At 49.9% G+C, this 22,803-nt stretch overlaps 1 protein-coding gene across 2 annotated transcripts; it reads left to right on the top strand.

Moving 5' to 3' along the window:
• The first annotated feature begins 12,475 nt into the window (after window positions 1-12,475).
• Cnn1 (calponin 1) lies at window positions 12,476-22,020 on the top strand. 2 transcript variants are annotated; one of them, XM_050125530.1, is made up of 7 exons: window positions 12,476-12,643; window positions 14,368-14,489; window positions 15,585-15,651; window positions 16,630-16,767; window positions 16,939-17,049; window positions 21,066-21,212; window positions 21,300-22,020. In XM_050125530.1, the coding sequence occupies exons 1-7, from the start codon at window positions 12,581-12,583 to the stop codon at window positions 21,543-21,545; spliced, it is 894 nt and encodes a 297-aa protein (XP_049981487.1). In that variant the 5' UTR covers window positions 12,476-12,580; the 3' UTR covers window positions 21,546-22,020. The 2 variants fall into 2 exon arrangements, with proteins under 2 accessions (XP_049981487.1, XP_049981489.1); XM_050125532.1 differs by lacking the exon at window positions 12,476-12,643 and adding an exon at window positions 13,608-13,860.
• Window positions 22,021-22,803: the final 783 nt, after the last annotated feature.

The raw sequence follows: 22,803 nt of genomic DNA, 5'->3' as shown, positions 1-22,803 counted from the left end.
GTTATTTTAAATGCATCTTTTCTAAGATGTTTTGTTTTGGGGTGGTACATGTGGTGATGAGAAGAGAACTTGCTGGAATCTGTCTGTCATGTGGATCCCAGGGACTGAACTCAGGCCTTAGGACTTGGCAGCACCTTACCCACTGAGCCAGCTTGCCAACCCCATAAGCAATCATTTCCAAGACAAGTCTTGTGTAGCCCAGACTAGCTTTGAACTTGTGTGTAGCTGAATTTGACTTTGCACTGATCTTCCCGCCTCTTTCCCACTGGGATTACAGGTCTGGGCCACCGTGCAGTTTATGTGGTGCTGGAAACAGAATCCAGGGCCTCTTACATTGTGGGCAGGTACTTGCCCAACTGAGGTACAGCCCCAGTCCTCTGGTTTGGTTTAGGCAGGGTCTCACTATATCGCTTACCCTGGCTGGCCTGGAACCCTTTATGTAGACCAGGCTGGCCTCTGATTACCACTCTAGCTGGTGCCATGAACCTGTGAAAGGAGGGAAAATGGGGCGGACTAACGTCTCATGCAGTAGCAGCTTTACTGAGAGCACCCGACAGTTTACACTCTGAGGGTTATGAGACATCATGTGTGTAAGGCGTTCAGTCACAAGGACTTGTTTCCACAGAGGCAAATGAGTGACAGCAGCTGAAGTGAACTCACTCCTGTCTGCTGCACCTGGGCTGAGAGTGAGACCATGCCAGGGACAGCTCTGTGTTGTGACAAAACTGAGGCCACAAGATTCATGCCTTGTTTTCCTGGAGTTTTCTCCAAGAATTATCACATGACTCCATTCTTGGACTGTGTTCTGACAGGCCTTGAGCGCTTCCCAAGTGCTGGGATTCAAGGCATGTGCCACTATGCCTGGCCACTAGACTGTGTAGCCCAGGTTAGCCCAAACTGGATATGTAGCTAAGATGGAAGAAGGAAGGAAGGAAAAGGAAGTGAGCAAGCCCAGTATATGCCTATCATCCCAGCACTCAGGAGGCAGAGGCAGAAGAATCACCAGTTCAAAGACATACCTGACATGGCAGAGCCTGGGCTACATAAGAACTGTCTCCACAAAAAAGAAATTTAATCCAACTATGGAGTTTTGAGGTGATACCTTCAGGGGTAATTCGGACCACAGAAAGTCATCAGTACTGGTGGCTTCATATGAAGAGAAAAGGTGGGCTGCTCTTCCAGAGGACCTGGGTTCAATTACCAACACCCACATGACAGCTCACAACTGTCTGTAACTCCTGTTCCAGGGGATCCAACACCCTCACACAGACATACAAGCAGGCAAAACTCTGCACAAATAATTTTTTTTTTTTTAAAAAAAAGAAAAGGTAGAAGCAGGCACACTTCTTAGAGTTCAAGACTAGCCTGGTCTACCTAGCCTTTCCCAGTCCAGCTAGGGCTACAGAATGAGGAACCCTGTTGGGGGGGGGTGTTTGTGTGTCAGGAAGATGCAGACGACCTGTCCACAGCCCCACTTCCTGTCACTTGATGCTTTGCTTTGCTGGACACTCTGCCAGCAAGAAGTCATCACCTGGTGCTGAGCCTCTGAACCTCCAGGACTACACTAAACTGAAGGAACCCTTCTTCTATATAAAACTACTCAGGCATTTCACCACAGGACACTAACCAGCAACACCCACAGCCAAGGCAGAGGTAGACCTGGGGCCTTGATTTCACTGTGCCAGCCCCTTAATGCCTAGTTGTGGCTATCTGCTGAGAGGTGATGGCCTTTGTTTCTGTGACCCTTTGGACGATGGCTTCTGCTGTAGTTACTGCACAAGTAGTGGGCTCTGGCCGGATGAGATCAGGGATCAGCCTCAGTCACTCCTTCTACTTTGTCTTTGATGGTTAAGTTTTAAAAAGATTTAATATTATTATTGACTATGAATTCCTGGCTGACCTAAAACTTACTATGTAGACCAAGCTGGCCTTGACTTCACTGAGATCCACGTACCTCTGCCTCCAGAGTGCTTTGATTAAAGGCCTGTGCTACCATGCCTTAGTTTTTTATTATTATTTATTCAAGATTTTATCTATTATATATTCGGTGTTCTGCCTGCAGGCCAGAAGAGGACTCCAGATCTCATTATAGATGGTTGTGACCCACCATGTGGTTGTTGGGAATTGAACTCAGGACCTCTGAAAGGGCAGCCAGTGCTCTCAACCTCTGAGCCATCTCTCCAATCCCTAGTTTTATTATATTTATTTATGTGTTTGTGCGTCTAAGTGTGGGTATTTGCACTGTGTGCAGTGCCTGAAATGGCCAGAAGAGGGCATCACATCTGAAACTGGAGTTACAGATGTATGTGAGCTGCCTGTCATATGGGTGCTGGGAACTAAACTTGCTTTTCCAGGCACTGAAGACACATGCTACACATAAATGCAGGCAAAGCACTCATATACATAACATTTTATTTTATTTATTTATTTATTGTTTTTTCGAGACAGGGTTTCTCTGTAGCTTTAGAGCCTGTCCTGGAACTAGCTCTTGTAGACCAGGCTGGCCTTGAACACAGAGATCCGCCTGCCTCTGCCTCCTGAGTGCTGGGATAAAGGCGTGTGCCACCACCGCCCGGCACACATAACATTTTGAAATGATTAAAGGTTGTAAAATGAAAAAGTACCATGGGGCTTAAGATGTAGTTCAGTGGTAGATTGCTTACCTAGCAAACACAGGTCCCTCAGTTCTCACTAGTGTTATTTTAAAAAAGTCCCAGATCAGTGATGTGGCTCACAGAACATCATTTGCAATCAAGTCCCAAGACCCGAGAGTCTGACTCCTGGAACCCACACAGTGGAAGGGGATAGCAGACTCCCACGTGTGTGCCCTGTCTTGTGCTTGTGTGCACACACACGAGTAAATAAATGTAATTAAAAATTTAAGGACAAACAAAAAGAGGGCTGGGGAGTGAGCCCAAGTAGTTGATTTAAGCAGATGCTCTCTCTGGCCCCGCACCCCTGTGTGGACTGTAGATGGTACAGTATATCTGAGTGTCTCTTTACTGTACAGTCCTCAGAATATCCCCAGAGAAGTAGTGGAGAGTGTGGGCAGACATCCTGGCAGCCGGACAACCGTGGTTCACACCACCAGCCATGAGTCATGGTGACATCACATGCTCTGGTATGACGCACAGAGAGGCACACCGTCACCTCTCTGGTATCCTTCCCGTAAAGCTGCACTTGGATCAGGGCCAAATTCAGAGTCCCTGCCGAGGAGTCAGGCTCACAAACGACACAACTACTGGAGAATCTAGAGAGGCGTGAAACCAAAAGCCAGGATCTCGACTTGGCCTCGGGAACCAAAGGACACAGTGGGAGGGAAGGGCAAAAGAGCAAACAACCCCCAAACTCAAACAAGTCTCATGAAGCCTGGGGCTCTGCACATAGAGCTTTCCTGAGCTGGGGATGGGGAGCACGCCTGTAATCCCCAGAGTTCGGACGCTGAGGCAGGAGCTTTGTGAGTTCGAGGCCAGCCTGGACCACATAATAGGATCCTGTCTCAACCAGTTAACTAAACAAACAAACCAAAGAGGTAGTTTATTTTTATAAGGGTCACCATTCGGAGCTGAAGAGATGGCTCAGCGGGTAAACACTTGCTGCTGCTACAGAGTCTGAGTCAGGTGCCAGACCCCAGGTGGTAGCTCATAACCACCGAAGTTACAACCCTGTGGTAGTTACAACTCCAGTTCCAGGGGGCCAGCACCCCCGGATACCTGCAGGCACACACATACATTCGTGTGCACAGACGAACGTGGGAACACACACACGTGCATAACTTTAAAATATGTTACGTTAACATAAGCAGCTGGGAATAAGTTCAGATGAGAAATCTGTAACTCCTTTTTAAAAGTTACCATTTTGGGGGGGCAGCCTGGTCTATAGAGCAAGTCTTGGGAAAGTTAGGGCTACACAGAAAAACCATGTCTCAAAAAAACAAAATAAGGGCGGGAGAGATGGCTCAGTGGTTAAGAGCATTGCCTGCTCTTCCAAAGGTCCTGAGTTCAATTCCCAGCAACCACATGGTGGCTCACAACCATCTGTAATGAGGTTTGGTGCCCTCTTCTGGCCTTCAGGCATACACGCAGACAGACTATGTATACATAATAAATAAATAAATTTTAAAGAAAATAAAAACAAAATAAAAACAAAGGTTACCATTTTGTCTGTGCGTGTGGCACAGGCGTGGGTGTGAGCATATGCATCAGCGTGTCTGTGCCCTGTAAGTGTGTGGGAGGCCAGAGGAGGCCTCGGATGTCTTCCTTCAGTGATCTCCATGGGGTCCCCCACTGAACCTGGCTACTGTAGTGGGTAGGTAGCTTCCAGTACCGTCCTGTCTCTGCTATCCCGTGCTGGAGTTACAGGCACAGGCAGACATGCCTGGATTGTTATGTATTTGTTTTGTTCTTGCTTTGAGACAGAGTCTCTCTACTACGTAGCCCTCACTGTCCTGGAACTCGCTCTGTAGACCAGGCTGACCCGGAACTCACAGAGATCCAGCAGTGTCTGCCTCCCAAGTTACTTGGATTAAAGGCGAGTGCCACTACTCCCAGCTGCCATACTTAGTTTTAATGTGGGTTTTGGGGAGTCAAATTTAACTCCTCATCCTTGCATAAGTGATTTTAGCCACTAAGCCAGCCTTGAAGGGCTGGGCAGATGAGTCGGAAGGCAAAGGCACTTGCCACCAAGTCTGATGACCCAAGTCCACTTCTGGGGCCCCGTGGTGGAAGGAGAGGAACGGATCACTGGGAGTTGTCTTCTGACCTCCCATATACCAGCAGTCATGTGGCCACACACACGAATGATAAATAAACATAAGTAAATTTTAAAAAGTTTAAAACAAGCAAACCTGAGAGGAACTGTTCCTACGCCCATTACAGAAGTAAGTTAAGGTTCAGAAAGGTGTCAACGCCAGGCGTGCTGCTGACCTATAGTGCCGTCACCCAAAACTAAGGCAGAAGGGTCAACAGCTCCAGTTCATCCTTAGCAACACACTGAGTTCTTTAAAAAGGTTTGCTTTTGTTTATTTATTTGGGTGGGGTCCGAGTGCCTTGGTGTGCATGTGGAGGTCGGAGGATGCGGCGCAGTTGGTCCTCACCTGTGGGTCCCAGGCTTGGTATCAAGAACTTTATACCACTGGTTCCATCCCAGTGCTACCCACCCCCATAGTGAGTTCTTGATCAGCCTGGACTCCCTGAAACCTGTATTTAAAAAAAAAATCAAACCATGGCGGCAGGCGAGATGGGTTAACAGTTAAGAGCACTGGCTACTCTGAGTTCACTTCCCAGCAACCACATGGTGGGTTACAACCATCTATGATGGGATCTGGTGCCCTCTTCCTCCAAGCAGGTGTACATGCAGGCAGAGCACCATATACATACAATACATTTAAAAAATCAAACCAGGCTAAAACCAACCTGTGTAAGGCTATGCAGCAGGCAGCACATGGTGGTACACGCCCACCTGTCTTAGTGTTCTGTGGCCAGGAAGATGCGTCATGCCCAACTTAGAAAGGAAAGTGGGGGCTTGTGGTCTCAGTGGTGAGCCCTGGCCATCACAGCAGGGGCATGGTGGCCAGCCGGCAGGCAGGCAGGCAGGCAGGCAGGCAGGCAGGCAGGCAGGCAGGCAGGCAGGCAGGCAGGCAGGCAGGCAGGTAGGCAGAGCACTAGATAGGGCAGTAGCTAAGAGCTCATGTCTGATCTGAAAGGTGCAGTCGGAGGGACACAGTCCTGGTCTGACAGGGACTTTGAAATCTCAAAGCCCACCTCCAGTGACATTCCTCCTCTAACAAGGCCATACCTCCTAATTCTTCCCAAACAGTCCACCTACTGGGGACAAGTTTTCAAATATATGAACTAACAGGGGCTTTTTCATTCACATCAACACACCTCCAAGGACAGCAAAAAGAGTTTGGCATTTGCCCCAGCACTGAGGCACCTCTACCTGGCTGCAGCTGAGTCCTCCTGCTCTGGCTTCATGTTTGTCCCCTATGCTCCCAGCTGACGGATCCATAGGGTGTCACGGCCCCAGAGCAAATGTCCCTGATATGATGTCACTCTTCACGCCTTCACTTGGACTTCTTGAGGCTGACGACAACCTGGATCCAAAGCAGAGGACCTCAATCATATGAAATCTTTGGAAACTTCTCTCTCCCGTCGATAGCATTAGAGAGTCCCCTCCATGCTGCTCGTTGTCATGGTCACCTGTCTCACAAAACATCTGGGTGTGGTGGCTCGGCTGCACAGAGAGTTCAAAACCAGCCTGAGCTAAGTGAGATCCTATTAAGAAAATTCTTAAGGGACAGGCTCCAAAGCCACAGAGAAATCCTGTCTCGAAAAACCAAAAAAAAAAAAAAAAAAAAAAAAATCTTAAGAAGACCCTCTCCGCCAACACAAAATAACTCCAGTTAAACCAGATTAGACCAAATCAAAACAGCCCACATTTGATAAATGCCGTGATCCCGGGTGGCAGGGAGAGAGACAGAGACAGAGAAAGGGGGAGACAACCACGGTTTTCTTATCCAGTGCGAGCCTAAATAGCCTGTGGGAGTGGTCCTGACCCTCCCTGGGTTGGGGTCAGCGCTTGGCAGGTTGGGAGTTGGAGTCTGGAGGTGGAGTTTGGCCCAAGGCAACTCCCAGAGTGAGGGAGGGGGGCTGAGATGGAGCTTTCTGCTCCATTGGCTCTCCATTGGTGCCCTAAGGATGACTGCCAGGGGCTTGGGTGATGCCCCCAACTCAATATTTACAACTGTCTAAAAAAAAAAAATAGATGCCAGCAAGTAATTCTGATGACCCGAGTTTGACCCCTACCCGAGACCTCACAACAGGAGCGCACCCGCTCTCACAAGGTGTTCCCTGACTTACACACACATGACTTTGTGTGCAATATAAAATAAATGTAACTTAAAAATTTAAATTCAGGCAGGTGTGTAATCCCACCATTCAGGAGAGGGATGCTGGAGGATCAGAAGTTCAAGGTTATCCTCAGCTACATAGAAAGTTGAAAGCCAGCCTGGGCTACAGGAGACTGTCACAGAAATTAAAACAAAACTAAATATAAATAAATGCCCACTGCTCTTTTAGACAGGGTCTCACTATGCAACTCTCTCTGGCCTGTAACTTACTATGGAGACCAGACTGGTCTTGAACTCACAGAGATCCACCTGCCTCTACCCAGTTAACAGGTATTTTCTTTCTCCCAATAATTTCCTGGAAAACCTCAATGTTGCCCCCATGAGATTAACAGATATAGGATGGTCTAGAAAAATGCCAGCCACAGGTTATGACCCTTTGGGTGTTCCTCCAGCTGCTCTTTTAGGGAGGGGAGAAATGGGAACATACAAGGCACCCTCACCGTTAGGTCCCAAAGGTGCTGGAGAGCTACACCCTCACTTGGTAGGCAGTTAAGCATCCCCATGCAAAAGTGGGTGAGGGTGAGACCTAGGTCTCTCCCCTTTCTTGCATTTAAAATGACATGAAGCATACGACCTTATAATGCTGTACAAGTGCTCTACCACCGAGCCCCAGTCGTCTTTATTTTTATTTTTTGAGACAGAGTTTGATGTAGTCCATGCTGGCTTGGAGCATTGAACTTCTGATCCTCCTGCTTCTGCTTCCCAAGAGCTGGGGGGGGGGGGGGTGTCTATGCCTTGGAGAAGGCACCTGGTTTGTCCAGAGCCGGCGGGGGGGGGTGTTGGAACCCCAAACTCCACGTATTAGCAAGCCCTCTGTGAACAGAACAGAAGCAAACATAAATCTGTTGATGGGATGGAGTAAGAGCTCCTGCATGCTAAGCACACGCCACCTCGAAGCCGCTGAGGGCCAGGTCAGCAGGCCTGGATGAGGGGCTGCCAAGGAAAATGGGTAGTGGAGGTGTTCAGTCACTCATACCAACACACGAAGGGACCCAAGTATGTAGGGACATGTGTGGAAGTGTTTTGTTTTAGGGAGTTCCCTAAAGCTTAGGGAAGTCACTGGCTTTTCTTTTCCTTCTTATTTATTTTTGTTGTTTTGTTTGTTTGAGATAGGGCTCCTCTGTGTAGCCCTGCCTGTCCTGGAACTCCCTTTGTAGACCAGATTGGCCTCAAACTCACAGAGATTAAAGGTGTGCGCCACCACTGCCCAGTATATTTAAATTAAAAAAAAATGTTTTTGAGCCAGGTTCTCACGTAGCCCAGGCTAGCCTGGAACTCTCTCTGTAGCCCATGCTGACCTTGACCTCCTGGTGCTCTTGCCTCCACCTCCTGAGTGCTGGTACCACAGCTGTGAATCCAAGAAGTCTGTTTTTGAAAGATTCCATGCTTCTCCTAGGAATGGGGAGCTGAGGCACAGTGCGGGCCTGTGCTTGGGAGATCAGGGACAGGGATGGGACCAGCAATGAGCTCCAGAATCAGAACGACAAGGCAGGCCCACAGAGCACCGCCCCTGGGGTACCCGGGCTCCCCACCCGCCGCCGCCGCCTCCACCGTGCCAGCATTCTGACTTCAGAGCCCGCGGGGATTCTATAAATGGCCAAGCAGCGGCGGACCCGGGAGCCCCCGGAGTGAGTCAGCGCTGACGTCAGCCTCCCCACCCCCACCCCAGTGCCCTGGCCGCCAGGGGGCACCAGACCTTGCGTGCGCTGTAGTGATCGCTGCCCTCTCGTGGCTGTGAATTAATTCAAATTCCACGCTACTGCCTTCAGGCTGTGTGACCTGGACAACTGACTACCCTTCTCTGTTCATCCTGTAGGACCCTCCTTAGAGGGTTTTTGTGAAGCATGGGTTGTTGTCTTATTTGATACAATTTGATGTCTTTCTTAGCCCACTGGTTCTGTGTCTCTGTCTCTCTCCTCCCGGCCCTCTCTCCCTTTCTCCCACCTGCCCAGGGTTTCACTATGTACCCAGGCCTCAAAATCAAAGATCCACCCACTTCCTGAGTGCTGAGATTAAAGTTGTGCACCCCCATGACCAATCATTTCTTGTTTATTTATTTTTTCTTGTTCTCCCTCCTTTTGGTCATACTTATTATTTTTGAGACAGAATCTCTCTGTGTAGCTTCCCAAACTCAGTATATAAATTCAACATGGCCTTGGACTTCTCACCCCCTGCTACCACCTCCCAGACAGGCAGCACTGAGCCTGGCTAACGGCTGGGGATGGAACCCACATATTTTACTTTGAGACAGGTCTTCATGCATGGCAGGCAAGCACTCTACCAACTGAACCACATCCCCAACACCTCATTCTGTTTGTTTGTCTTCTGAGACAGGGTCTCAAGTCTTGTAGCTCAGGCTGGGTCAGGTTCACTATGTAGTTGAGGAGGACCTTGAACTCATGATCTTCCCGCTTGCATCTCCTGACAGTTACAGGCATGTATCACCAGATTGTCGACGGGGACAATCTGGGTATCGACCCACTCCGTTCTCAAGGTCTATTTGATGATGCCTGTACAATTTCTGTTAGGCAACTTAAGAGAAAACTAGGCCTGTTGATGCGTGTCTGCTACACTGGCACTCAGGATGCCAGCCTGGGCTACACTGTAAAAGCCTGTCTGAAAAACGGGGGAGCAGGTGCTGGCAACTGGTACCTCATAAAGGTTTGGGATACGTTAAAGTCATAGTGCCCAGGGCAGGATTCCAGTGCAAAGGATTATCCGTTGGTGTGAAGGCTGAGACACTGGTTCACCTCACAGGCTTAGGGACAGCGGCTGAGTTTAAATTCTGCTGTGACTCTGACAAAACTGTGTGACACGTTCCTAGGGGAAGGGATCCCACACCTGCCCGTGCCGCTGTCTCTCCATCTGTAAAATGCCCACAATAACAACTCTGCTGCAGGCTGCTGTGAGTACCGAGTAGGTTATATGGCCACAGTTTGGACAGGGTTTGACAGAAAAGCTGTTGGCAAGTCAAGTGGGGCGGCGCATGCTTGTAATTCCAGCTACATAGGAGGAGGAGGGAAGCAAATTCCGAGTTCAATTCCAGCCTGGGAATATAGTGAGACCTTGTCTCAAGCAAGATTTCCTTTTTCCTGAGACTGTGTTGTGTATGCAGTGCCCTTGAAGGCCGGGCCAGGGCATCAGATACCCTGGAGCTGGAGTTACAGGAGGTTGTGGACCACCAGACAAGGGAGCTGGAAACTGAATTCAGGTCCTTGGCAAGAACCGTATGTGCTCCTTAGCCTCTGAGCCATTTCTCCAGCCTGAGCAGTGCTGGCTGCTTGTTTGTTTCATATTCTGTATGACACGAAAGCAGGGATCATTTGGGAAGAGGAAGGAAATCAGATACAAAGGGAGGGAACTGGGAGGGTAGTGACAATGTGCCTGGATATGGTTGTGAATGGCTATACTTCTGAGCTGTGGAGTTCATACAGGGAAGAGAACAGGAGTTCAAGGCTGTCCTCGGCTACGTGGCAAGTTCGACACTAGCCTGGGCCACATGACACTGTCTCCCTCCCCTCCCCAAAATGTTATAATAAACATTTGTATTCCAGTGTGTGCGTGTGCATGTGTGTGTGTTCACATGTACCCTAGCTTGCATGTGGAGTCAAAGAAAAACTTTCAGATTTCTCCTTCTCTCATGGAAGTCCCAGAAATTAAACTCAGGTGGTCAGGCTTGGCGCAAGTGCCTTTACCTGCTCAGCCATCTGGCCAGCCCCTCCATTCATTGCTGTGTACAGCAGTTGGAAAGTTTTCAGTCTGTCCTTTTCTCTTGTAATACTGGCAATTATCCTAAAGTCTTCCACATGCTGGGTATGGAATTTGCCCCTGAGGAATGTCCCCAGCCTCTGCCTCAAAATAATAACACTAATCATTAATAATATTTATTATGTTTTTTAATTATTATGTTTTGATATTAATTAATAACTATTATATATTATTAAGAATTGATAATTATTGATAAAATTTCATTGTTATTATTTGTTGTTGTTATTTTAAGACAGGGTCTAACTGTGTAGCTTTGGCGGGCCTGGAACTTTCTCTGATGCACCTGTCTCTGCCTCCCAAGTGCTGAGATTAAAGGCGTGGACCTCGATGCCCTGCCAGATGTGCCCTTCATACACGGCCAGCAAATTGCAGCTCCTTCAAGTGTCATCAATGCGCAGAGACTGAAGTCATCTAAGTGTCACTATCCTACCCTTGCCGTGATTTGGGTGGAGCATCCATCCCATGGCCCAGATTGTGAGAGCTTACAGGTGTCCAGGACCAGCCTGAGCTGGACAGAGACAGGGAGCACTCACGGGCCAAGATCAGCTAACACAGGCCCCAGAGGCTCAGACTGTCAGTGGATGGATAGCGGGCATGGGTCCAGGATCTTTGTTTGTTTGTTTTCATTTCAAGTAGCCCAGGCTGGTCTTGAACTGAGTATGTAGCCAAGGATGGCCCTGTACTTCTGAACATCCTGGGTCTGGCATTACACACATGCATTACCAGGCTTGGTTTACATGGTCCTGGGGATTGAACCAAGGTGCATGCTAGGCAAGCTTTCTACTAACAGATCTATGTCCTAGCCTTCCTTTTTAACAGTTTCCGTTACATTCGTGTGTGTGTGTGTGTGTGTGTGTGTGTGTGTGTGTGTGTGTGTGTGACACAGAGGTCAGAGGATAACTTGCAGGGGTTTGTTCTCTTGTTCCACTATGTGAATCCGGGGGTTCAAACTCTGGTCATCAAGTTTGTTGGTAAGTATCTTAACCCATGGCGCCATCTCACTAGCCTCCCCAGCCCCCTTTTAACTAACGTGTGTGAGACCGAGACTGGCTCACAGCCCAGACTGTGCTGGAATTCACTATGTAGTCCAGGCTGGCCTCAAACTCTCACGAGTCCTTTTGCCTGTAGTGCTGAGAATTTGCCGTGGGCCATCATACCAACTTAGATCTAGGCTCTTGCTGCCCCAAGTCCTCATAAGGGACCAGATAGCACAAAACAGGGTACCAAATTCTTAGCAGACACAAGCTTTGCTGAGGTTCTCCCTTGTGCCAGGCACTGCACTGGGCACCCTGGAGTTGACATTTTTTTCTGGTCTTTTCAGCACCCTCAGGAGGCAAGCTTTGTCATTAGCCCTTCTACAGATCCAGCAATAGAGATCTAGAGAGAAGGCTATGTGGAGAGGGTTGGTGTGTGGAGAGACACTGTCTCGCTGAACTACGGGTCGGGATGGGGAGGGGGAAAACACCAGGGATGCGCAGTGGACAGAGTCCTGTTTTGGCATTGAAGAGGGGCAGAGACCAATGACCTTTGAGTTCAAGAAATTCAGAGATGGGCCGCAGACAGTTGGCATGGGGAGGAGAGTAGAAGAGGGGTGGCCTGTGAGAGCAACCCCCCCTTCCCAGAATAAGGCAAGCAGCCCCCTAGGTGGAAACAATGACACAATCAGCTCCCAATACCAAGGCCCTGACATCACGAGGTGGGGGTGGCTAAAGTGTGTGTGTGGTACCACGCCCCTTGGCAAGCCCCCGTGGCCAATGGGACAGGCTTGGAAGAGCCCGGGGCTGGCCTCTGGAGCTTCAAAAACGTGTGAAGAGGGAAGAGGCAGCAGACGCAGGCTCAGCTGCCTTTTCCTGCTTGTCAGTGTCACCGGCACCTCCGCTTTGCCAGAGCCCCCGGGCCAGCATGTCTTCTGCACATTTCAATCGAGGTCCTGCCTATGGCCTGTCTGCTGAAGTCAAGAACAAGGTAAGGCTGGAGGGGACTGCCTAGTCTGGTCCCTAACACACTCAGGGCAGATCCTGCTCCCTGAACTCCCTCCTACCTGGGTCACGTGACTTGAGACCTGAGAAGAGAAGAGGGGAGACCAGGTGGGGGCTGTTTTTCTGTCCTTGGAACATCCAGAGCCCCAGTTACTTGAGGGGTGAAGTGAGGGAACCCACTCCGCCACTACCTATAAATCGAGGTAATCAGAGTACCGTAAAGGTTCCCGGCCTGCCCAGAGTTTTTGGTCGACCTTCTTGTTTCTGGGAGGGATGTAGGGGGAACGGACAGACCCCCACCTTTAAAAAAAGTTAAGTCTGAAGTTTGCAGAGCTAGAAGACATTGAGAGACCCCATTTTCTTGCCATGGATGGGTAAACTGAGGCTTAGAAAGGATCAGCAAGGAGCTAGGGCGCCAGATAAGGCAAGTGCAGAGCCAAACTCTCTCCACGCTGGGATAGGTCGGCTTCCAGGGACAGGGAACTGTATAGAGAAGGAGAGGCAGTCCCATTTGACAGAAGGGAACACTGAGGCTCTTTCTTTCCAGGGTCCCACAGCAAGGAGTTGAGGGGAGCGAGGAGCAGGGATTGGGACCTGGATCAGGTTGGGGTATCCTAAGGGCTAGAGTTGGGGGAGAACAGGGGGCGGGTGCTCTGCGGGAGATTGATGGCAGCGCCGCCCCCTCCCCCCAGCGCCGGCCCCAGAGTCGCAGAAGAGCCGCCGCGCCTTATAAGGCGGCCTTGGGCAGCCTGGGCCCGCGCTATATAAGGGCCGGTTTGCTTTATAAAGCCGGGCTGGTGAGGAGGGGGGCGGCAGGGCTGGGGCCAGGTGAGGGGGTGCATCCCTCCTCTCCCCATTCAGTGGTAGTGAGGCATCCCCCCATCTCACCAGCACCAGGGGCTGGGAGGCCAGCATGTAGCAGGGTTGCTGAAAGGACGGGAAGCAGCCTCGCAGACAGACTGGAGGGCGAGCCAGGAGGGAGATAGGAGCTCAGAGGTGGAGAAAGGAGCTGGCCGAATCCCACCTCCTACCCGGGAAGACGGGATCAGAGCTACAAAAGCCTTGAGTCCCACAGCTGGCTGGACAGGACTGTCTTCAGAGATAGGGACCCCGAGACTGAGTAAAGGATGATAATGTACAGAGTTGGGGGGACTACGAGAGAGACAAAGTGGGACTAAGGACAGACTTAAGAAATACATTCAGGTAAGGTTTAGGAGGGGAACAAGAGCACCCCCACTTCTCACCTGAGGCTACACTGCATAGGTGCAAGCCAGCACTCAGGGCTCCTTCTTAGGGTTCATCCCCACCCCCAGTTTAAGGCATCTCCTCTTCTAACTGGAGAGTGGAGGGGGGCTGGGTCAGGGGATGTTAAGCCCCAAGTTTGGCTTGGAGGGGAAATCAAGGAGCCAAGCGCCGCCCCCCAGCTTCAAGGATCTGGCTCCCCAGCCCCCTCTTGTCTATTCATTGGTGCCAAACCTCAGAATGCCCGGAATGGCCCCCTGGGCAGGTGCCACCTCAATCCTGGCCCTCCGCCTCCCCCCAGCTCTGCTCCCCCCTCCACCGTGGACACTAAGACAGGATTGCCTTAGTTGGGATGGGATGAGGTAGGAGATCCGGCCTATCGGGGCTGAGACGGGCCCCAGAAAGCCAAGGCTACTCTCTACTGCCTGCTTCCTCATCACCTGCCCTCATGCCCCATCCCCACCTCAGCTGGCCCAGAAATACGACCATCAGCGTGAGCAGGAGCTGAGAGAGTGGATTGAGGGGGTGACGGGTCGCCGCATCGGGAACAACTTCATGGATGGCCTCAAAAACGGGATCATTCTCTGCGAGTGAGTGAGATTCTCAACCCCTGCCCCGAACCCAGCACCCCGCTCCATGTAGGTCTTCAACATCACCTGATGATCCCAAAACTGGAGCTGGAGTTAGACACTGATATTTGATGCCACCTACACTCCTTGAAAGGCCACAAAGACTCACTGTGCCCGTTGCACAGGCAGAGATGACAGAGTCAGTCAGGTTTAGGACACAGTACCCAAAGCCCTTACTTAGCTAGCACACGCTAAGGGGCAGGCCTGTCTGTGGCTCCCAGTTGGCAGCAATGGCTGTTTATTGCCGGTGTTAGTTTATGTAGACCTTAGCTTCCCACTGCCCTCATCAATGGGGAAGATGAAAACCTGCACAGGAGCAGCTCACTGTGACTTGGCACACACCTGGGATCCCCGGCACAGGGCTGAGGTACAGTTCAGAGCGGAACATATGCCCAAGCAAGGCTGGCTGACTTATGTAGCCAACCAACCAGCTATTTACCTATTCATGTGATGAGCATTTACAGAGCTCTGATACATACAGTGCAGGCCTTTGCTCTAGGCATGCCGATAGTGAACACGACTCCTTGTGGAGGGAGAAATCACGCTGGCTCCATATCCAGCAATATTATCAACAATAAAAGAAAAGGTAACCAAATAACCAACCAGATAATCACATTCATGCCAGAAAGAAGAAAATGCCATGAAGGAAGCCCAACAAGCTGATGATTGGCTCGGTGGGTAAAGGTATTTGCCACCAATACAAGAACCTGAGTTCAGTTCCCAGTACCCACGTGTTGGAAGAGGAGGACAGACTCCTGAAAGCGGTTCACTGACTTCTGCACACATGAATTACACATGCATGTGCCATGCACACTCATGTGCTTGCACACACACAAATGAAACCAACAACAACAGCGAACAATGACATTTGAACATAGGAAAACCAGTACATTTAGCCCAACTCAAGGATTTTCTGGCTGGCAGCTTGGGTCTAGCTGTTCCACACCCCCTATCAGTGCTGGGCAGCATCCCCTTCCAACCATTGCCTATTCACTTTGTCGGGGTTCCAACGGCAACTGGAACTCACTTTCCCCACTGGCCCCTTCTCTTTGGTAGATTTATCAACAAGCTCCAGCCAGGTTCTGTGAAGAAGGTAAACGAGTCCACCCAAAACTGGCACCAGGTAAGTCCAGACCCAACTTACTAGTGTGTTTTCTATTTTAGTGGTGAGGATTGAATCCATTAAGTGTGCTAGGCTGGAGGTTTACTGTTTTGTCATGCCCAGCCCCTCACTGGGGGATTCTAGGCAGGGGCTCTACCACTGAGCCATACCCCAGCCCCTCACTGGGGAACTCTAGGCAGGGGCTCCACCACTGAGCCACACCCCAGCCCCTCACTGGGGGACTCTAGGCAGGGGCTCTATGTTTGAAGCATGTCCAACCATGGGCTTCTTTCTATTGTTGGTTTTGTCAAAGGCTCCGCTCAGTCAGAGCATAGCTTCCATCTTGGTCCTCTCCTCTACCTTGAGACAGGATCTCCTTCCCTTTGTCGTTCTCCATTGGTAGCCATCTCCTTTCCTGAGGATTCCATCTCCACTTCCAACTCCATAGGGGTCCTAGGATTGCATTCTTTTTTTTGGGGGGGGGTTCGAGACAGGGTTTCTCCGTAGCTTTTTTGGTTCCTGTCCTGGAACTAGCTGTTGTAGACCAGGCTGGCCTCGAACTCACAGAGATCCGCCTGCCTCTGCCTCCCGAGTGCTGGGATTAAAGGCATGCGCCACCACCGCCCGGTTTAGGATTGCATTCTTGCCATGTGTCTTTTACTTGGTTTCCAGAGATTCAAACTCAGGTCCTGATACTTGCACAGGAAATGTGTTTTTTTTTTTTTTTTTTTTTTTTTTTTGTCTTACCAAAAACATCTCCTTGGCTTCTACCTTTTATTTTGAGGCCCAGACAGACAGGCCTCCTGAGAGAGTGGATGGCAGGTTTTATTGACTTGTTTAATTTATTTATTTGTGTGTGCCAGCAAGTGCTCACAGAGGCCAGAGGAGGCATGGGATCCCCTGGAGCTGGAGTTACAGGAGCGCCATTCAATCCTTTACCCACCAGCCTCTCCTCAGCCCTCCACCCTCCCATTTCTGACTTGGCCTCTTCCCTTACAGCTGGAGAACATAGGTAATTTCATTAAAGCCATTACCAAGTATGGAGTGAAGCCCCATGACATCTTTGAGGCCAACGACCTGTTTGAGAACACCAACCACACCCAGGTTCAGTCCACTCTCCTGGCTCTGGCCAGCATGGTGAGTGTACGGCAGAGTGGGCATGGGACAGGGGCTCAGGTCAGGTGTCCACAGCGACACTTCGGTCACTGAGCCTCACCAAGAGTGCGATGGGTGTTGGTGAGTGTCTGAGGGGAAAGGAGCCCTGCTGGAGGCTCATCTGTGGCTCACAGCCTTCTTTGCCCTGCACAGGCCAAGACAAAAGGAAATAAGGTCAATGTCGGGGTCAAATACGCAGAGAAACAAGAGCGGAGATTTGAGCCGGAGAAGCTGAGAGAAGGTCGGAACATCATTGGGCTACAGGTAGGGCCCCTTCCTCACACAGGCTGCTCTGGGCTGATGGAAGGCTGCCCAGACCCTGGAGGCTCTGGCGGTCAGAATATTTATATGAACTGACTGGGAACACTGTATTTTCTAGTTACTAACTTGCTTTCTTTGCCCATACTCCTAATTAGTTCCTGTTTTTAATGGATTCTTAAAACATTTTATTTAATTATGTTTACATGTATGAATGTTTTGCCTGCATATATGCCTGAGCCACGTGTGGATAGTGCACATCGAGGCCACAAGAGGGCACTGGACCCTGGAACTGGAGTTCCCAGCAGTGCTGGGAACCAAACCCAGGTCCTCTGAAAGAGCAGCCCATGTTCTTAACTGCTGAGCCACCTCTCCAGCCTCTAGATCCCTTTCAAAGTTACTCTTATATTTGCCTGCATGTATGTATGTGCATCATGTGTGTGTGGTACCCATAGAGACAACAAGGGGGCACTGAACCCCCTAGAACTGGGTACTGGGAATCGAACCCAGCTCCTCTAGAAGAGCAGCCAGTATTCTTAACCACTGAGCCATCTCTCCGGCCCCTTTATATAGATAGAGAAACTAATGTCTGCAGAAGGTAGCATACTAGTTTTTTATTCAGTGTTGAGGGTTGATTCTAAGGCCTCATGTATGCTAGGCAAGCACAGTACCTTAGTTATAGCTACAGCTCTCTTGTATTTTATTTATATGTATATATCTGTGGATGTGGGCATGCATATCAAAGTCAGAGGTCAGCCACTGTTATCATTCCTCAGGAGTCATCCACCTTGGGTTTTATGTTTGTTTTATTGTTTCTTTGTTTTGAGACAGGGTCTCTCTTTGTAGTCCTGGCTGCCCTGGAACTCACTCTGTAGATCAGGCTGGCCTCAAACTCATAGAGTTTTCCTCTGCTTCCCAAGTGCTGGGGTTAAAGGCATGAGCTGCCACGCCAGGTCTCTTTGCTTTTTGAGACAGGGTCTCTCATTGGGTTTCTTAGTTTGCAATCTGATGCTATGATCAAACACTAGCCTAAACTTGTAGGAGGAAGGAGTTTATTCAGTTTGCATTTCCACATCACAGTGCATCACGGAGAGAGGTCAGGGCAGGAATTCAAGCAGGAACCTGTAGGCAGGAACTGAAGCAGAGGCCATGGAGATACACTGCTTACTGGCTTGCTCCCCATGGCTTGCTCGGTTTTCTTACACAACCCAGGATAACTGCCTAGGGATGGCACCACCCACAGTGGGCTAGGTCTTCCCATATCAGTCAATAATCAAGAAAATGCCCCATAGTCATGCCCGCAAACCAATCTGATGGACACAACTCAACTGAAGGTCCCTCTTCTGAGGTGACTCAAGTGTAAGTCAAGTTGACAAAAACTAACCAGTATTGCTGACCTCTTATAACTCGACACACACCCATCACTATTAAACCACCCTCTCTCTCTTGTTTATTCCCAAAGCCCTCCTTACTGCCATACCACCCTGAATGCACCTGACCTTGCTTATTCCCAAGATCTCATGTTAATATCACAATATAAAACTGTAACTTTAAATGTCTCATAGTCTTGAAAAAAATTCAAACACTTTAAAAGTTCAACGTTTCTTTAAAATATCTAAGTCTCTTAATGTGGGCTTCTGTAAACATTTTTTTTTTTACAAAGTAAATATTTTCTTACTTCAAAAGGACAGAACAGAGGCATAAAACAATTACACTTTCACAAAATTAAAGTCCATCAGTGTAGCTCCAAATCTTGTAGCTCAGTGTCTGACTTTTGGGACTCAAGATCTTCTGGGCTCCCTACTACTGTCTGGCTCTGCCACCAGCAATACAAGCTTGTCTCAGGTGGAGGGAGGCACCACACCACACCTGCTGTCCTTACTGGCTGGCACACAGTTGTGGCATCTCCAATATACTAGAGGTCACCATTGCAACCTAGGTGCTCTTCACCAATGGCTCCTGACTTCTCTTCTGGGACTCTGACCCTAACTCATGGTACAAATCCTTAGTGTCTGTCCATGACCCCCCTTCAGACCTGGGGTTTCCATTGCAGCGGAGGCTGTACCGTCACCAATGGTCTCTCCTGGGCTCTCAGTGCTAAAGTCTCAGTTGCTCTCCATGACCCCTTTGTTCTTGCAGCTTTAATGATCCAAAAAACAGTCACTGGGGAGACTCGTATATACTGTCAAGTTCAGCTGCTAGCTTAAGATGTGGCCTTGGCCTATCTGGACCACAGCTTCCACCTCAGTGATGCTGGTATCTTCCTCAGGATCCGCAAACCAGCATCAATTGTTCAACTGTCCCAGTAAAGCCAAGGCTTCACTTCAGTGGTGCTGGTTTCCTCTTCTTCTTTTGAGTATTATGTGCACGAGTTATCAGCATGTGTGAGTGCTGTGCCTGAGGAGATAGAGGGCACTGCATGTTTGTTAGCTACTTTCTGGGTGGGTAGGCTGCAGGAATACTAAGTGTAGTTAACAACCGTGCCATCTCTCCAGCGCTTCTTAAGCCCCAGCTGACCAGACACCACAGATTCATAGTTATTATTTTATGTGTATGGGTGTTTTGTCTGTATGTATGTGCATGTATGTATATGCACCATGTATGTGCCTGGCACCAGTGAAGGCCAGAAGAGGGCACCAGAGCCCTTGAGAATGTAGTTACAGATGGTTTTGAATCATGTGGGTGCTAGGAATAGAACCTGTGTCCTTTGGAAGGGCAGACATTGCTTCTAACTGCTGTGCTGACTGATATTTCTGTCCCACCAGGTCCCACCATAGACAGAAATCTCTGTCAACACTGCTGAGCCATTTCTTCAGCACCAGATTTTTTAAATTAAATAATTTATTTAACTTTGTTTTATGTGCGTTGGTGTGAGTGTGTCAGATCCCCTGGAACTGGAGTCACACACAGTTGTGAGCTGCCATGTGGGTGCTGGGAATTGAACCCAGGTCCCCTGGAGGAGTAGCCAGTGCTCTTACCCATCATTCCAGCTCCAGCTCCAGATTAATTCAAAAATCATATAAATGGCAACTTTCACCCTCACAAGCCGGGCCTCTGCTGTGTCTCTTCGAGCAGTCGATCTTCCAAGCCCCACAGAATTTCTCATTACGTTCCAGCACTTGATGGCTTTTCCAGTCCCAACCTCCACGCTCTCCGATGTGGCTAGACTGAGCTGTCTCTGCCTCCTCAGTGGATTACGAGCACATGCCCCCATGCCTAGCTTCTATAGGTGGTGCTGGGCACTGAACTCAGATCCTTGTGTTCAGAAGGCAAGCACTTACTTGAGACAGGGTCTCCTATAGCCCAGGTTAGCCCTGGAGTCACTAATCATGTCTTCTGCACCTCCTGCCTCCACCTTCCAAGGAGGTTTTTTTTTTTTTTTTTTTCCGAGACAGGGTTTCTCTGTAACTTTGGAGCCTGTCCGGAACTAGCTCTGTAGACCAGGCTGGTCTCGAACTCACTGAGATCTGCCTACCTCTGCCTCCCGAGTGCTGGGATTAAAGGCGTGCGCCACCACCACTACTTCCAAGGAGTTTTTATCGCGACAGAGTCTAAGTTGCTCAGACAGGCAGGCCTGTAACTTCCCATCCTCCTTCCTTAGCCCCAGCTGAGTGGCTGGGACCACAGTATGGACCTGCACTAGCAGCCCGACTTCAATCTATCCCCTTTCTCTTTGCTTTTATTGTTTGAGACAAGATCTCACTGTGTCTGTGGCTGACCACTATGTAGACTAGGCTGGCTTCAAACTGACATCCTCCTGCCTCTGTCTTCTCAGGCTCTTTTCTTTCACTACGTGGGTCCCATGAATCAACCCAGGTTATCCAACCCAGAGGCAGGACCCTTTACCCACTGAGCTGTCTCTCAGATCCTGGCCACCACACATGACTGTAGCTGATCCTAAGAGTCTGGTCATACAACAACCCCACTCTAAGTGTTTCTGGCCTCCTGCTCTGATGCAAACTTCTCTTGTGGGTCACAGGGATGTTTTGCAGTTCTTACTGCTTCATTAATCTCTTTCCTAGATGGGTACCAACAAGTTTGCCAGTCAGCAGGGCATGACAGCCTATGGTACTCGGCGTCACCTCTACGACCCCAAACTGGGGACAGATCAGCCCCTGGACCAGGCCACCATCAGCCTGCAGATGGGCACCAACAAGGGCGCCAGCCAGGTTTGTGTGGTCGGTGGGACACCTGGTGAGATAGGGCTGGTGAGTGGGGCTGCTATCTCTGTGGTTTGACCACTGTTCCCTCCTTAGGCTGGCATGACTGCACCGGGCACCAAGCGGCAGATCTTTGAGCCAGGACTGGGCATGGAACACTGTGACACGCTCAACGTCAGCCTGCAGATGGGCAGCAACAAGGGGGCCTCACAGAGGGGCATGACAGTGTATGGGCTGCCCCGTCAGGTGTACGATCCTAAATACTGCCTGACTCCGGAATACCCAGAGCTGGGAGAGCCCACCCACAATCACCACCCACACAACTACTATAACTCTGCCTAGGGGCCCCCAGGGGGCTGGCTGCTGCTCTTGGCTGGACCCAGCTGGCCCAGCCAACCCCATCTCCTGCATGGCGTCCCCCAGCCCCCTGGCATCTGTCTATAGGGTTACAGTTTGGGGAGATCAGGCCGAGGGGGGCGGCGGGAAGAAGGGGGCCCCTCATCCCTGTAGCTCTTGAAGGGCCCAACACAGAATTGGGTGTCCCCGACAGCACCCAAAGGACGCTGCCCCCTTTTACTCCCTCACAAGCGAGTACCTCCCAGAACCAGAAACCCTCCAAGCGAAGCTCCCAGAACCCAGGCTTGGCCTGACCCCTGCCCCATTCCCGCAGTGGGAGCAGAATGCATGCCCGAAATGCAGCGGACACACACAGTTTGGTTTTGCGGTGACTGGCGTTTGTGGATGTGACAATGGCGTTTGTAACTCGAGCACTTTCCTTTTCTATTTCACTGGAGCACAATAAATGGCTGTGATGTCATCTGGGTCTCAGAGCCAGCTGTTTAGGGGTGTTGCCTAGATAGCCTCCCTCATTCTTCCACACATACATACGCTGGGACCAGCGAGATGGCTCAGAGCTAGTAAAGGAACTTGACACCAAGCTCAATGACCTGAGTTCAATCCTTGTGACCCACACGGTAGAGGAGAATCAGTTCCTGCAGCATCTTCTGACCTCCACACAAGTCATGAGATACACTAATCTTCCCTAAATAAATATGTAAAAATATGTAATATAAAAAATTAAATAGAGGGGCTGGAGAGATGGCTCAGAGGTTAAGAGCACTGGCTGCTCTTCCAAAGGTCCTGAGTTCAATTCCCAGCAACCACATGGTGGCTCACAACCATCTGTAATAGGGTCTGGTGCCCTCTTCTGGTCTGCTGGCATACACACAGACAGAATATTGTATACATAATAAATAAATAAATTTTTTTAAAAAAGAAAAAACATTAAATAGATATGCCTACAGACCTCACACCACCACACAGGGCAGGCAAATGCCACACACACTTAAACAAAATGATGTATGAGAGTCCTGGGGTCCCCAGATTGTGTGCAAGTGATGTCGATTGGCACTACTGGTTCCTAGTGTTGGCAGAGCGGCTGAGTTAACCTGGGGGCATGGCTTTCTCTGTATGCCGCCTTGTGCTCAGCAGTCTTCTTAAAACTGAATCCCATGGGCTGGAGAGACGCCTCAGCTGGAAAAGGTATCTGCTGTCAAGTCTGACGATTCAAGCCCGATGCCCAGGTCCTACGTGATGGAGA

This window comes from Alexandromys fortis, unplaced genomic scaffold (genome assembly GCF_014885135.2).
Source record: "Alexandromys fortis isolate MF-2015 unplaced genomic scaffold, M_Fortis_MF-2015_v1.1 scaffold_242, whole genome shotgun sequence".
NCBI lineage: Eukaryota > Metazoa > Chordata > Mammalia > Rodentia > Cricetidae > Alexandromys > Alexandromys fortis.
This window is presented reverse-complemented; position numbering and strand designations above follow the sequence as displayed.